The sequence below is a fragment of the Schistocerca nitens genome, chromosome 2 (assembly GCF_023898315.1).
Source record: "Schistocerca nitens isolate TAMUIC-IGC-003100 chromosome 2, iqSchNite1.1, whole genome shotgun sequence".
Taxonomy (NCBI): domain Eukaryota; kingdom Metazoa; phylum Arthropoda; class Insecta; order Orthoptera; family Acrididae; genus Schistocerca; species Schistocerca nitens.
The window spans coordinates 125,995,133-126,010,388 of record NC_064615.1 but is presented as its reverse complement, the minus strand read 5'-3'; the positions used below and the strand labels follow the sequence as shown (position 1 = coordinate 126,010,388).

General features: G+C 44.7%; 1 protein-coding gene across 1 annotated transcript in view; it reads right to left on the bottom strand.

Annotated features, from left to right (window-relative positions):
* Positions 1-747: 747 nt before the first annotated feature.
* LOC126235820 (cAMP-dependent protein kinase catalytic subunit 3-like) overlaps positions 748-15,256 on the bottom strand; it is a 287,659-nt gene continuing 273,150 nt past the window's right edge. The window contains exons 5-8 of the mRNA XM_049944669.1: positions 15,132-15,223; positions 14,860-15,041; positions 12,520-12,597; positions 748-2,613 (exon numbers count right to left, since the gene is read on the bottom strand). Coding sequence (XP_049800626.1) covers positions 2,488-2,613; positions 12,520-12,597; positions 14,860-15,041; positions 15,132-15,223 — 478 coding nt within the window. The 3' untranslated portion in view covers positions 748-2,487. The remainder of the gene's footprint in view (positions 2,614-12,519; positions 12,598-14,859; positions 15,042-15,131; positions 15,224-15,256) is intronic.

Here is a 15,256-nt window from a genome sequence, read left to right as displayed (position 1 = left end):
AGCTCCATTTTTGTTTAAAATGAAGCTTCAGATATTTACCTTTGCCAAATACTCACTTAATTTTTTTCATTTTAATTCAGATTAGCCATGATTAATAACATTATTATTTAAAAATAGCTGTGACAGTTTACAGAAAGTGGCTTTTGGTGTATATTTAACTAATGAAATGAAAACTACTTTCATGAGATATAAAATTATTTAAGTATAATATAGTTCTTGAAATCCATAAAATGATGAATGTTGATATCTAGTGATGCTTTTCAATGAAACTACAATGCAACTTCTCCACAATGATGCTTTTTGAGTTTATACTACTTAAATCTTTGCAAACACTTCTTGATGAGTTGTATCTCTCATATACAGTGTTATGGATCAAAAAGTGATGAGAATGGAACCCAATTTGTATTTGTACTAGAACACTAGCTTCACCATTCAAAATCGCTTGTTAAGATGTTTGCCTACTTTTCACTGTAGTTCTCATTGAAGACGATGCCTAACTTCACAACTGCATGTCACTGAACTGCTTATGACAAACAACAAACTGGCACAGATAAATTCACTCAATTCATATTCTGTAGTACCATTTGTCGATACGAAACTCTTCTCATTTCCATGAAATTAAATATTGCCTATAGTGTTCTAACATATTGTGATGATAATTTTAGGCTAGCTCATGTTTGTCATCTCTATACTTTTCTTTATTAATTTTAAAAAAGTAAGGTCAAGAAATAGGAAATTCTTCATAAGTATTACAAAGATTGTAAAAAAAATTATTATATTCATTAATACATGGACAGGAGCATCTCCAGTGACTGTTCCTATTTTCACAGCTCCTCTTACAATAGTGATTAGCTAAGTTTTATGTAGTACTTTATTGACATATGTAGATTTGGCAATTTTGTTTTAAGGAAAAGTGAAAGCACAGGCATTGCATTCACAACAGCAGCAACAACAAAATAAACTCTATATATAAACAACATTTATTTACATAAATTTACATAAATGTCCTCTCAAATTAATTTACTTTCTCAACTTTGTACTTTTTCAAAAAATTAGTTTCTGTTCTTTAGAATTTATAGACATTAATTATCTAACATACTGCTTTATGCACTGCATAATGGAAACACAACAGCATTCTAATTTTTTCTGGCTTCAACTGCTTTTCCCTACTTTGTCCAGCCACAGAATTGTTTCTTCTCATTAATATGTCAGACATATCTTCTAAACTTTAAAAGACTAGAATTACTTTCTTGTCACATGCAGTAATTAGTGCTTAATTTGTCATTTTACAAGCAAAACCCTCCAAAAATTATTCTGCAGTTATTGTCCCATACATAAACTAAACAATAAAATGTTCAAGATACTGACAGTTCTCATAATACAGTGTACCTCAATTAATTACTGTTACAGTGGAAAAAGAAACCAAATATATAAAAGGGAAGACCAACAGAACTAGACTGATTGGTAAACTTTCTTTCTTGCCAGGAAATTGCTGCTAACCAAGTATGAGATATTGTTTCCCTTATCATTTTCTTTCAGTATCATGTTAAAGTCTTAGGAGATGGGTAATGGGGTTGGGGATGTCAAGCAAAGTATTTGTAAAAGTGGCTGTTACAGAAATCATCTTTGTCACATACTTACTAATTAAATTTTAATTGTGTCATCAAGAGTACACCAAATCTGTAGAAAAACTGTAATTAGAACCCTGTCAGAAAACACAATAAGCACTCAGCTTGTTTCTCTCATATATGAAACCCATGTCAACACTGCAACACATTTTCATCCTCAAAGACACATAATGGATGAAAGTATTAACTAGTGTCACATGCATGAATACCAGCTGTAATTCTGAAATCAGCCAGCAAAACATGTTACAAAACATTAAGCATATTAATCCCATTTCCTTAGCAGAAAAAAGCAACCACAGAATTTTGTCAGTATTTACTAGCAGTCAGTGTCCTAAATGTGCCAGTACATCTGGTTGTCAGTATTTTTATCTTTGCTGAAAAAAATATTTGATGTGATATTGGATCAAAACAGTCTTTGTGATGACGGGTATCATACCTCCGTTAAAGCACACAAAACCACTTCAGAGAATAGCTAGTAACCTCTGAACAAGAAAAAGCAATGGTTCAAGCAGAAGCTGCATATAGCTCCCCTTTAATTATATATATGTTCTATAAATAAAATTCTGAACACAAACAACTCATTGATTCCTGCGCTTGGCTAGGAATACCCACTAAGCTAAAGTTGGAAGGTGCCACGTATATAACATATTAGGTACAGCATCGTGGTAGCCACCTCCACCTCTATCACAACTGATGCACTTGATGAGGAAAGAGACGAACAGAGACTCAGGGGCGATAATGGCGTCCCTGTAATTTAAGCAGCTGAAGGCACACATTTGTGTGCCACAGCAGTCTTGGTGTTCTGAAGATAATTTACACACACATTGTCACACACACACAAGCATGTCACTGCAGAGGTTCAGAAGTCATCGAAGAGCTTCTGATCAGCCTCAGCTACACTGGGCGCTGCTTTCCAGTCAGCCTCAGGGTACTCATCAAAGTTCCGCGTGTCCCCGTCATAGCTGATGCGAGGCACGATAGGTGGCTGTGAAAGGATATGGCAACAAGTTAGTTAACATTGTGAAACACTTAACTACACATTTTTAGTTATTAATGTTTATTCATCTGATGGGAACAGAATAGATCAAAATGGTGTCTATACTCCCCTCCATCAACACTGATGAGATAATCGATCACTACATTTGAAAACAAATTTGGGTCTTTCACACAAAACACACGCTTAAACACAAGTACCCCTGTGTCCGAGGACTAGAGGACCAGAGGAATCACAATACAGGGCGTACATAAAGTTCAGGGCCACTTTCAATTATTTATTGTACAAGAACCAAACATTGTACAGGTATTATAAATAGGTCATTTTGAAGAGAAACCCTGAAACAGCTTTTCATGTACACTGCCACAGCATAGTTTGGTAGTTTGGTGATAGTCAGCACTTGTTGCAGACATGGTGAGTTCGGGTGTCAGGCGAGCTTTCTGTGTATTGCAAGTTTGATAAAAACAAGTGTGCTACAGCTGTTCAACAGATGTTTAGAACCAAGTACGGTAAGAAGCCACCAACAACGAAGGCCATTTACCACTGTCACAACAAATTCATTACGACCGGTTGCTTGTGCCCAGCAAAAAGAAGCGGATGTTCCAGTGCGAGTAAAGTGAATCTGGAGTGCATATGAGAGACATTCATAAAGAGTCCAAAGAAATTGGTGTGCCATGTATCCCGTGAACTTGAAATGGCTCCAACAACTGTGTGGAAAGCTCTGCGACAGAAGCTGTCTATGAAACCATTCAAATTGGAGCTTGTGCAGAAGCTCAATGATGATGACAAAGACATGTATTTTGAGTTTTGTTTGCAGCTCCAACAACTGAATTAGGATGGGGATGCCATTATTGATTGCTTAATTTTTAGCGATGAAGCCACTTTTCACACTATTGGGAAAGTGAACAGGCATAATTGTCAAACTGGGGTACAAAACATCCACACAAATGCACTGAATTTGAGCGTGATTCCCCAAACGTAAATGTATCTTGTGCCTTGTCACGTCGAAAGCTGTACGGGCCATTCTTCTTCGCTCAGAGCACTGTCACTGGATATTCCTACTTGGACACGTTGCTGCAATGGCTGATGCCTCAAATGCAATCTACATCTACATCTACATTTATACTCCGCAAGCCACCCAACGGTGTGTGGCGGAGGGCACTTTACGTGCCACTGTCATTACCTCCCTTTCCTGTTCCAGTCGCGAATGGTTCGTGGGAAGAACGACTGTCTGAAAGCCTCCATGCGCGCTCTAATCTCTCTAATTTTACATTCGTGGTCTCCTCGGGAGGTATAAGTAGGGGGAAGCAATATATTCGATACCTCATCCAGAAACGCACCCTCTCGAAACCTGGCGAGCAAGCTACACCGCGATGCAGAGCGCCTATCTTGCAGAGTCAGCCACTTGAGTTTATTAAACATCTCCGTAACGCTATCACGGTTACCAAATAACCCTGTGACGAAACGCGCCGCTCTTCTTTGGATCTTCTCTACCTCCTCCGTCAACCCGACCAGACAGCGAGGTCATCGGTCTCCTCGGATTAGAGAAGGAAGGGGAAAGAAGTCGGCCGTGCCCTTTCAAAGGAACCATCCCGGCATTTGCCTGGAGCGATTTAGGGAAATCACGGAAAACCTAAATCAGGATGGCCGGACGCGGGATTGAACCGTCGTCCTCCCGAATGCGAGTTGAGTGTGCTAGCCACTGCGCCACCTCGCTCGGTATAGTGGGGGCGGGGGGGCGGGGGGGCGGGGGGGGGCGGTTGTCTGTGAGGTATTTGTGCGCCAGACACAGCGTCATGGACACACAGTTCGAACTCGACGGTATCTTCTCCAGCTCAACAAAAGAAATAAAATCTGCAGGAAGAAACCGATGAGGCCGGCCGCTGTGATCGAGCGACCGCTACGGTCGCAGGTTAGGATCCCGCCTCGGGCATGGATGTGTGTGATGTCCTTAGGTTAGTTAGATTTAAGTAGTTCTAAGTCCTACGGGACTGATGACCTCAGATGTGAAGTCCCATGGTGCTCAGAGCCATTTGAACCATTTTGTTGTTATATTGAGTATTAAAAAAATAGTGTACCGTATTCTCAAAATGGATAGTTCAGTGATAGTCCACATCTACATCTACATTTATACTCCGCAAGCCACCCAACGGTGTGTGGCGGAGAGCACTTTACGTGCCACTGTCATTATCTCCCTTTCCTGTTCCAGTCGCGTATGGTTCGCGGGAAGAACGACTGCCGGAAAACCTCCTTGCGCGCTCGAATCTCTCTAATTTTACATTCGTCATCTCCTCGGGAGGTATAATTAGGGGGAAGCAATATATTCGATACCTCATCCAGAAACGCACCCTCTCGAAACCTGGCGAGCAAGCTACACCGCGATGTTGAGCGCCTCTCTTTCAGAGTCTGCCACTTGAGTTTGCTAAACATCTCCGTAACGCTGTCACGCTTACCAAATAACCCTGAGACGAAACGCGCCGCTCTTCTTTGGATCTTCTCTATCTCCTCCGTCAACCCGATCTGGTACGGATCCCACACTGATGAGCAATACTCAAGTATAGGTCGAACGAGTGTTTTGTAAGCCACCTCCTTTGTTGATGGACTACATTTTCTAAGCACTCTCCCAATGAATCTCAACCTGGTACCCGCCTTACCAACAATTAATTTTATATGATCATTCCACTTCAAATCGTTCCGCACGCATACTCCCAGATATTTTACAGAAGTAACTGCTACCAGTGTTTGTTTCGCTATCATATAATCATACAATAAAGGATCCTTCTTTCTATGTATTCGCAATACATTACATTTGTCTATGTTAAGGGACAGTTGCCACTCCCTGCACCAAGTGCCTATCCGCTGCAGATCTTCCTGCATTTCGCTACAATTTTCTAATGCTGCAACTTCTCTGTATACTACAGCATCATACGCGAAAAGCCGCATGGAACTTCCGACACTATCTACTAGGTCATTTATACACTCCTGGAAATTGAAATAAGAACACCGTGAATTCATTGTCCCAGGAAGGGGAAACTTTATTGACACATTCCTGGGGTCAGATACATCACATGATCACACTGACAGAACCACAGGCACATAGACACAGGCAACAGAGCATGCACAATGTCGGCACTAGTACAGTGTATATCCACCTTTCGCAGCAATGCAGGCTGCTATTCTCCCATGGAGACGATCGTAGAGATGCTGGATGTAGTCCTGTGGAACGGCTTGCCATGCCATTTCCACTTGGCGCCTCAGTTGGACCAGCGTTCGTGCTGGACGTGCAGACCGCGTGAGACGACGCTTCATCCAGTCCCAAACATGCTCAATGGGGGACAGATCCGGAGATCTTGCTGGCCAGGGTAGTTGACTTACACCTTCTAGAGCACGTTGGGTTGCACGAGATACATGCGGACGTGCATTGTCCTGTTGGAACAGCAAGTTCCCTTGCCGGTTTAGGAATGGTAGAACGATGGGTTCGATGACGGTTTGGATGTACCGTGCACTATTCAGTGTCCCCTCGACGATCACCAGTGGTGTACGGCCAGTGTAGGAGATCGCTCCCCACACCATGATGCCGGGTGTTGGCCTGTGTGCCTCGGTCGTATGCAGTCCTGATTGTGGCGCTCACCTGCACGGCGCCAAACACGCATACGACCATCATTGGCACCAAGGCAGAAGCGACTCTCATCGCTGAAGACGACACGTCTCCATTCGTCCCTCCATTCACGCCTGTCGCGACACCACTGGAGGCGGGCTGCACGATGTTGGGGCGTGAGCGGAAGACGGCCTAACGGTGTGCGGGACCGTAGCCCAGCTTCATGGAGACGGTTGCGAATGGTCCTCGCCGATACCCCAGGAGCAACAGTGTCCCTAATTTGCTGGGAAGTGGCGGTGCGGTCCCCTACGGCACTGCGTAGGATCCTACGGTCTTGGCGTGCATCCGTGCGTCGCTGCGGTCCGGTCCCAGGTCGACGGGCACGTGCACCTTCCGCCGACCACTGGCGACAACATCGATGTACTGCGGAGACCTCACGCGCCACGTGTTGAGCAATTCGGCGGAACGTCCACCCGGCCTCCCGCATGCCCACTATACGCCCTCGCTCAAAGTCCTTCAACTGCACATACGGTTCACGTCCACGCTGTCGCGGCATGCTACCAGTGTTAAAGACTGCGATGGAGCTCCGTATGCCACGGCAAACTGGCTGACACTGACGGCGGCGGTGCACAAATGCTGCGCAGCTAGCGCGATTCGACGGCCAACACCGCGGTTCCTGGTGTGTCCGCTGTGCCGTGCGTGTGATCATTGCTTGTACAGCCCTCTCGCAGTGTCCGGAGCAAGTATGGTGGGTCTGACACACCGGTGTCAATGTGTTCTTTTTTCCATTTCCAGGAGTGTATATATTGTGAAAAGCAATGGTCCCATAACACTCCCCTGTGGCACGCCAGAGGTTACTTTAACGTCTGTAGACGCCTCTCCATTGATAACAACATGCTGTGTTCTGTTTGCTAAAAACTCATCAATCCAGCCACACAGCTGGTCTGATATTCCGTAGGCTCTTACTTTGTTTATCAGGCGACAGTGCGGAACGGTATCGAACGCCTTCCGGAAGTCAAGAAAAATAGCATCTACCTGGGAGCCTGTATCTAATATTTTCTGGGTCTCATGAACAAATAAAGCGAGTTGGGTCTCACACGATCGCTGTTTCCGGAATCCATGTTGATTCCTACTTAGTAGACTCTGGGTTTCCAAAAACGACATGATACTCGAGCAAAAAACATCTTCTAAAATTCTACAACAGATCTACGTCAGAGATATACGTCTATAGTTTTGCGCATCTGCTCGACGACCCTTTTTGAAGACAGTGCTCTTTTCCAATCATTTGGAACCCTCCGTTCCTCTAGAGACTTGCGGTACACGGCTGTTAGAAGGGGGCAAGTTCTTTCGCGTACTCTGTGTAGAATCGAATTGGTATCCCGTCAGGTCCAGTGGACTTTCCTCTGTTGAGTGATTCCAGTTACTTTTCTATTCCTTGGACACTTATTTCGATGTCAGCCATTTTTTCGTTTGAGCGAGGATTTAGAGAAGGAACTGCAGTGCGGTCTTCCTCTGTGAAACAGCTTTCGAAAAAGGTGTTTAGTATTTCAGCTTTACGCGTGTCATCCTCTGTTTCAATGCCATCATCATCCCAGAGTGTCTGGATATGCTGTTTCGAGCCACTTACTGATTTAACGTATTACCAGAACTTCATAGGATTTTCTGTCAAGTCGGTACATAGGATTTTACTTTCGAATTCACTGAACGCTTCACGCATAGCCCTTCTTACGCTAACTTTGACATCGCTTAGCTTCTGTTTGTCAGAGAGGTTTTGGCTGCGTTTAAACTTGGAGTGAAGCTCTCTTTGCTTTCGCAGTAGTTTCCTAACTTTGTTGTTGTACCACGGTGGGTTTTTCCCGTCCCTCACAGTTTTACTCGGCACGTACCTGTCTAAAACGAATTTTACGATTGCCTTGAACTTTTTCCACAAACACTCAACATTGTCAGTGTCGGAACAGAAATTTTTGTTTTGATCTGTTAGGTAGTCTGAAATCTGCCTTCTATTACTCTTGCTAAACAGATAAACCTTCCTTCCTTTTTTTATATTCCTATTAACTTCCATATTCAGGGATGCTGCAACGGCCTTATGATCACTGATTCCCTGTTCTGCACATACAGAGTCGAAAAGTTCGGGTCTGTTTGTTATCAGTAGGTCCAAGATGTTATCTCCACGAGTTGGTTCTCTGTTTAATTGCTCGAGGTAATTTTCGGATAGTGCACTCAGTATAATGTCACTCGGTGCTCTGTCCCTACCACCCGTCCTAAACATCTGAGTGTCCCAGTCTATATCTGGTAAATTGAAATCTCCACCTAAGACTATAACATGCTGAGAAAATTTATGTGAAATGTATTCCAAATGTTCTCTCAGTTGTTCTGCCACTAATGCTGCTGAGTCGGGAGGTCAGTAAAAGGAGCCAATTATTAACCTAGCTCGGTTGTTGAGTGTAACCTGCTCCCATAATAATTCACAGGAACTATCCACTTCTACTTCACTACAGGATAAACTACTACTAACAGCGACGAACACTCCACCACCAGTTGCATGCAATCTATCCTTTCTAAACACCGTCTGTACCTTTGTAAAAATTTCGGCAGAATTTATCTCTGGCTTCAGCCAGCTTTCTGTACCTATAACGATTGCAGCTTCGGTGCTTTCTATCAGCGCTTGAAGTTCCGGTACTTTACCAACGCAGCTTCGACAGTTGACAATTACAATACCGATTGCTGCTTGGTCCCCGCATGTCCTGACTTTGCCCCGCACCCGTTGAGGCTGTTGCCCTTTCTGTACTTGCCCGAGGCCATCTAACCTAAAAAACCGCCCAGCCCACGCCACACAACCCCTGCTACCCGTGTAGCCGCTTGTTGCGTGTAGTGGACTCCTGACCTATCCAGCGAAACCCGAAACCCCACCACCCTATGGCGCAAGTCGAGGAATCTGCAGCCCACATGGTCGAAAAACCGTCTCAGCCTCTGATTCAGACCCTCCACTCGGCTCTGTACCAAAGGTCCGCAGTCAGTCCTGTCGACGATGTTGCAGATGGTGAGCTCTGCTTTCATCCCGCTAGCGAGACTGGCAGTCTTCACCAAATCAGATAGCCTCCGGAAGCCAGAGAGGATTTCCTCCGATCCATAGCGACACACATCATTGGTGCCGACATGAGCGACCACCTGCAGATGGGTGCACCCTGTACCCTTCATGGCATCCGGAAGGACCCTTTCCACATCTGGAATGACTCCCCCCGGTATGCACATTGGTTTTCTTCCCCTCCCTTGCTGCCATATCCCTAAGGGGCCCCATTACGCGCCTGACGTCGGAGCTCCCAACTACCAGTAAGCCCACCCTCTGCGACCGCCCGGATCTTGCAGACTGAGGGGCAACCTCTGGAACAGGACAAGCAGCCACGTCAGGCCGAAGGTCAGTTTCAGCCTGAGACAGAGCCTGAAACCGGTTCGTCAGACAAACTGGAGAGGCCTTCCGTTCAGCCCTCCAGAATGTCTTTCGCCCCCTGCCACACCTTGAGACGACCTCCCACTCTACCACAGGTGAGGGATCAGCCTCCATGCGGGCAGTATCCCGGGCAACCACAGTCTTAGTACGATCGGGGGATGCGTGGGACGAGCTGGCCGTCCCCGACAAACCCCCATCCGGAGCCCCACAGTGATGCCCATTGGCAACAGCCTCAAGCTGTGTGACCGATGCCAACACTGCCTGAAGCTGGGAGCGAAGGGATGCCAACTCAGCCTGCATCCGAACACAGCAGTTGCAGTCCCTAACCATGCTAAAAACTGTTGTGCAAAGAACGTCTGAACTAATCTACAGAGAGCGCAAACAAATCGACAAAATTTAAACGGTTATTAAAATACAAGATTGCCTAGTAAATGCAGTAATGCTGCTACTTGCGCACTGCTGACGCACTGCTCGGCGGCGGAAGGAGACTACGCGATTTTACACTATTCAGGTGCTAAAACGCGATGCTACAACTCTCAAATACTTTAATACGCCCGAAATTTATGAATTAAACAATGCAAGTACCAAAAACACGCAAAGAAATTAAGAATTAAACTATGTAACAAATGAGTTGGCTAGGAGTATACGACTTGCTGCTGGCAGCTGCTTATCCAACGGCGGCAGGGAGACTATCTGTTCGTCTTTCAGCAGGTTGGGGGCTCTACCCCATTTTCATCATGAAGTTCGTGGATACCTGAAACAGAGCTGCTACATCAATCGATTGGCCATGCTATAGAAGTGGACAGCTGTTTCATGAAATGGCCTCCCCAATCACCAGATCTCATTCCATGCGACATTTTTCTGTGGGGACACATTAAAGATCTGGTGTATGTACCGCCGCTCCAGGAGAGAATATGCGAAGCAACTGCCACAGTCGACGATGCCATGCTGGGACAGGTATGGCAAGAATTCGATTACCCTATTGACGTCTGCCGGTTCACTTATGGCTCGCATATAAAATGTTTGTAAAACTTTCAGAATTTCTCTTCAAAATGCAATATGTATGACATCTCTACAATGTTTAGTTCTTGTGCAACAAATAATTGAAAGTGTTCCCAGACTTAATGTACACCCTGTATTGTGTGGACACTTTAACATGATAGTTTTATGTGGAATTTTATTATATTATATGATTATTATTAAATTCTAGGCACCTGCACCATGTTAAATATTGGTGTGACAGTATGTAATATTTGGGGGAGGGGAGACATGACATAATCCCCTCCCCCCCCCAAAAAAAAAATTCCTCCCTGGATCTGTGTCTGTGTGTACTCTGCTTTACTTCTAGTTGTGTGTTGCTAGTTCTCTTTTCCTATTTTGAAATGAGTGAGGAGACTAATCCTGGTTCAAGTACATCTCTTTAAACACTAGCATATATCTATGTTCCCTGTAATCATGTGTCAGCTCTTTTTGCAGGAGCACAAATCATGGATGTAGCTTACCAGCCCTGTGAGAGGAAGGTGGAGCTCGTTCCTCCTGTACCTCCTCCCTGTCCCTCCCCTCGAGTGGTCTGAATTCATGTTTGTTTACACTCACAGCTGACTGCCACAATACAGTGTCTGCACTGCCATACACTAATGATTTATGATTTCTAAGAACAGTAGCTCAGATAACTTCTAGAACACCACTCAATTCACAGTAATCAGTATCTCATAATTGTTAATTGAAGCCTTACCATTAAATTCCTTTTCCTTCACATTATATTTGGGTAAAGTTTTGTAAACTGAGAGATGCAAAACTCACCAGCATAAATAACCCAAATAAACAACAGCCTTGGTGGCATGTGATAGTTTTCTTATTATACTAAAAATATTTGTCTCAGTAAATTTTATAACTAGCCTCTTCTACACACATTTATCAGTCACAAACCTCCATTCACTCTGTTATCTTGTTTACCTCATCCCTACTGTTGTGGTTTCCCAATTAACATACTCCTATCACTTAACAATTCTCATTGATGCGTCGTAACTGCATGTCAAACACCACCAACTAGGGTCTAGAGTAGTAACATAAAGATTTCTACTGCTGATCAGGGCTACTTTTTTTTATTTAATTTCATTTTTTTTGAGGTACATTATGTGACTTTCAACTAATGTTTTCATATTAATAATTTAATTTGTGTTCCATGTTAATCAAGGCACTCCTCAAGTTACACCTGATCACATAGCGTCACATACTAACGGAACACAAGATAACACGATCACAAATGGTCGACTAAAAAGGCTCTTTAATGTTCAAATCAGCCTTGCTTTCATATAGTCTAGCAAGTGTCACAGTGATATTTCTCCTTTAATAATATGGAAACTGCTTTCTCAAAGCAGTACAGCTCCACCTATAACATCCCCTTCATATAATCTAATTGCAACAAATATTTATTTTAGGTAATAACAAGAATGATTAACTCCTGGTACAGTTTAAGAAAGTGACTTGAGTACTGTATATTTCGGCTTTAAATTAAGCTATTGTAGATAAAAACATTCTTTCAGTTTTGGTTTTCTACCCAGAACGCTCTTAATCCTCCTTGTGGAAACACTAAAAATTTTGTATGCATGATGTATTCTGTTACGCCCATTTTGGGAAGGTTCTTAGTTATCTTATTCACCGATATCTACTTTTACCCTTTTAAAGGCGACTGAAAATTCGTTTTTTAGATTTATTCCACATTCATTGAGTTAGCAAAGCATAACTGAACTTACTCTGTGACTACCACATGGCACTATTGCTGTTGCTTATCATACAAACCTGTGGCCATGACAATTGTAATTCCACTAATGTTGTAAGACGCACTTACCTTCAATTTCCTATAGAAAACGTCTTGCCACTCAATTCCTTTGAACCATCTGTGCCTCTTTACATCATCTGCTCCATTCTGTAACAAATTGTAGGTTTCTTTTTTGTAAAATTGAATATATTATTGGTATGTCTTTATACAGACAGGCACTAAAATCGTACGGCAGTAACACACAAACTTCACAAAGCAACTATTTAATCTTTACTGACATATTTTTGCTCGTTTTTCTATAGGTTATTTTGATAGTAAAATCAATCCTAACGATTTTAGTTGATATCACTGTTATTTCTTAAACTGATAGAATACTCTAGTCAATGAAATGGAGCGACAAATGCTCATCATAGAAAAAGACAAAACTTCAGTTTCTCAAAGATGAATTACGGTACACGTTTTTCGGGTGAGAAAGGCTACTTGAATGCGATTCTAACTAATATTCGAGGAGCGCTAAACACGGAAACTAACTCGCTGCATAACAACGCTCGATCAAAAACTGCGGGAGCGCGAACAGCTGATGCAGTTTTTAAGTTTAGAATTCCTGGCGCATCTATCGTTTAAGTTAATACCTGACAGTAAACTACTTTCCATGGTTTACAACTTTGAAGGCGTAAAGACCTTTCCAAACAAAGACCAGATTCTTGGGGAGATGATGTAGCCGAGAGACTATACTGAATAAATGTTAGACGCTGACATAAAAAAGGCAGTATCGAAGCTCACACGTAAATTTTTTTTATTATTTATGATCATATGAAAAGGTGACTAGCGTTATAATACACTCCTGGAAATTGAAATAAGAACACCGTGAATTCATTGTCCCAGGAAGAGGAAACTTTATTGACACATTCCTGGGGTCAGATACATCACATGATCACACTGACAGAACCACAGGCACATAGACACAGGCAACAGAGCATGCACAATGTCGGCACTAGTACAGTGTATATCCACCTTTCGCAGCAATGCAGGCTGCTATTCTCTCATGGAGACGATCGTAGAGATGCTGGATGTAGTCCTGTGGAACGGCTTTCCATGCCATTTCCACCTGGCGCCTCAGTTGGACCAGCGTTCGTGCTGGACGTGCAGACCGCGTGAGACGACGCGTCATCCAGTCCCAAACATGCTCAATGGGGGACAGATCCGGAGATCTTACTGGCCAGGGTAGTTGACTTACACCTTCTAGAGCACGTTGGGTGGCACGGGATACATGCGGACGTGCATTGTCCTGTTGGAACAGCAAGTTCCCTTGCCGGTCTAGGAATGGTAGAACGACGGGTTCGATGACGGTTTGGATTTACCGTGCACTTTTCAGTGTCCCCTCGACGATCACCAGTGGTGTACGGCCAGTGTAGGAGATCGCTCCCCACACCATGATGCCGGGTGTTGGCCCTGTGTGCCTCGGTCGTATGCAGTCCTGATTGTGGCGCTCACCTGCACGGCGCCAAACACGCATACGACCATCATTGGCACCAAGGCAGAAGCGACTCTCATCGCTGAAGACGACACGTCTCCAATCGTCCCTCCATTCACGCCTGTCGCGACACCACTGGAGGCGGGCTGCACGATGTTGGGGCGTGAGCGGAAGACGGCCTAACGGTGTGCGGGACCGTAGCCCAGCTTCATGGAGACGGTTGCGAATGGTCCTCGCCGATACCCCAGGAGCAACAGTGTCCCTAATTTGCTGGGAAGTGGCGGTGCGGTCCCCTACGGCACTGCGTAGGATCCTACGGTCTTGGCGTGCATCCGTGCGTCGCTGCGGTCCGGTCCCAGGTCGACGGGCACGTGCACCTTCCGCCGACCACTGGCGACAACATCGATGTACTGTGGAGACCTCACGCCCCACGTGTTGAGCAATTCGGCGGTACGTCCACCCGGCCTCCCGCATGCCCACTATACGCCCTCGCTCAAAGTCCGTCAACTGCACATACGGTTCACGTCCACGCTGTCGCGGCATGCTACCAGTGTTAAAGACTGCGATGGAGCTCCGTATGCCACGGCGAACTGGCTGACACTGACGGCGGCGGTGCACAAATGCTGCGCAGCTAGCGCCATTCGACGGCCAACACCGCGGTTCCTGGTGTGTCCGCTGTGCCGTGCGTGTGATCATTGCTTGTACAGCCCTCTCGCAGTGTCCGGAGCAAGCATGGTGGGTCTGACACACCGGTGTCAATGTGTTCTTGTTTCCATTTCCAGGAGTGTATAAACAGACGGTGTGTCAAGACGGAAGTGTAAAATATACTATCAGAACCTTTTATCTTTACTTTCCGGTTGATCCTCTCACGATGAAAAGCTGTAAGACGAGTAATAAGTACTGCGTAGTTGCATGTAGAACAATAAGGTACTAACCTTCATGTTTCCCAGTCTTTTAGTTCTGTCTTGGACTAGCAGCTTCTTAATGAGATCTTTGGCTACTGGGTCTAGGTGACGAGGCCATTCTATTTTCCCAGCAAGAATTTTTTCATATATTCCAAAAGGGTTGTCGTCGAAAAACGGTGGATAGCCTGCCAGCATCTCGTAGATGAGTACTCCTGAGAAACAAAAAGCAGACAAGTCAGCCTCGTGCCTGAGGACACTTACCCTGTGACCCCATTTAACAAACAGGCAGCTGATGACCTCACCTAGAGCCCACCAGTCGACGGCCTTGTTGTGCCCCTTGGACTGGATGATCTCGGGGGCGAGGTATTCCGGCGTGCCGCACAGCGTCCACGTCCTGCGACAGAACACAATCAGAACTCGTCGCTAC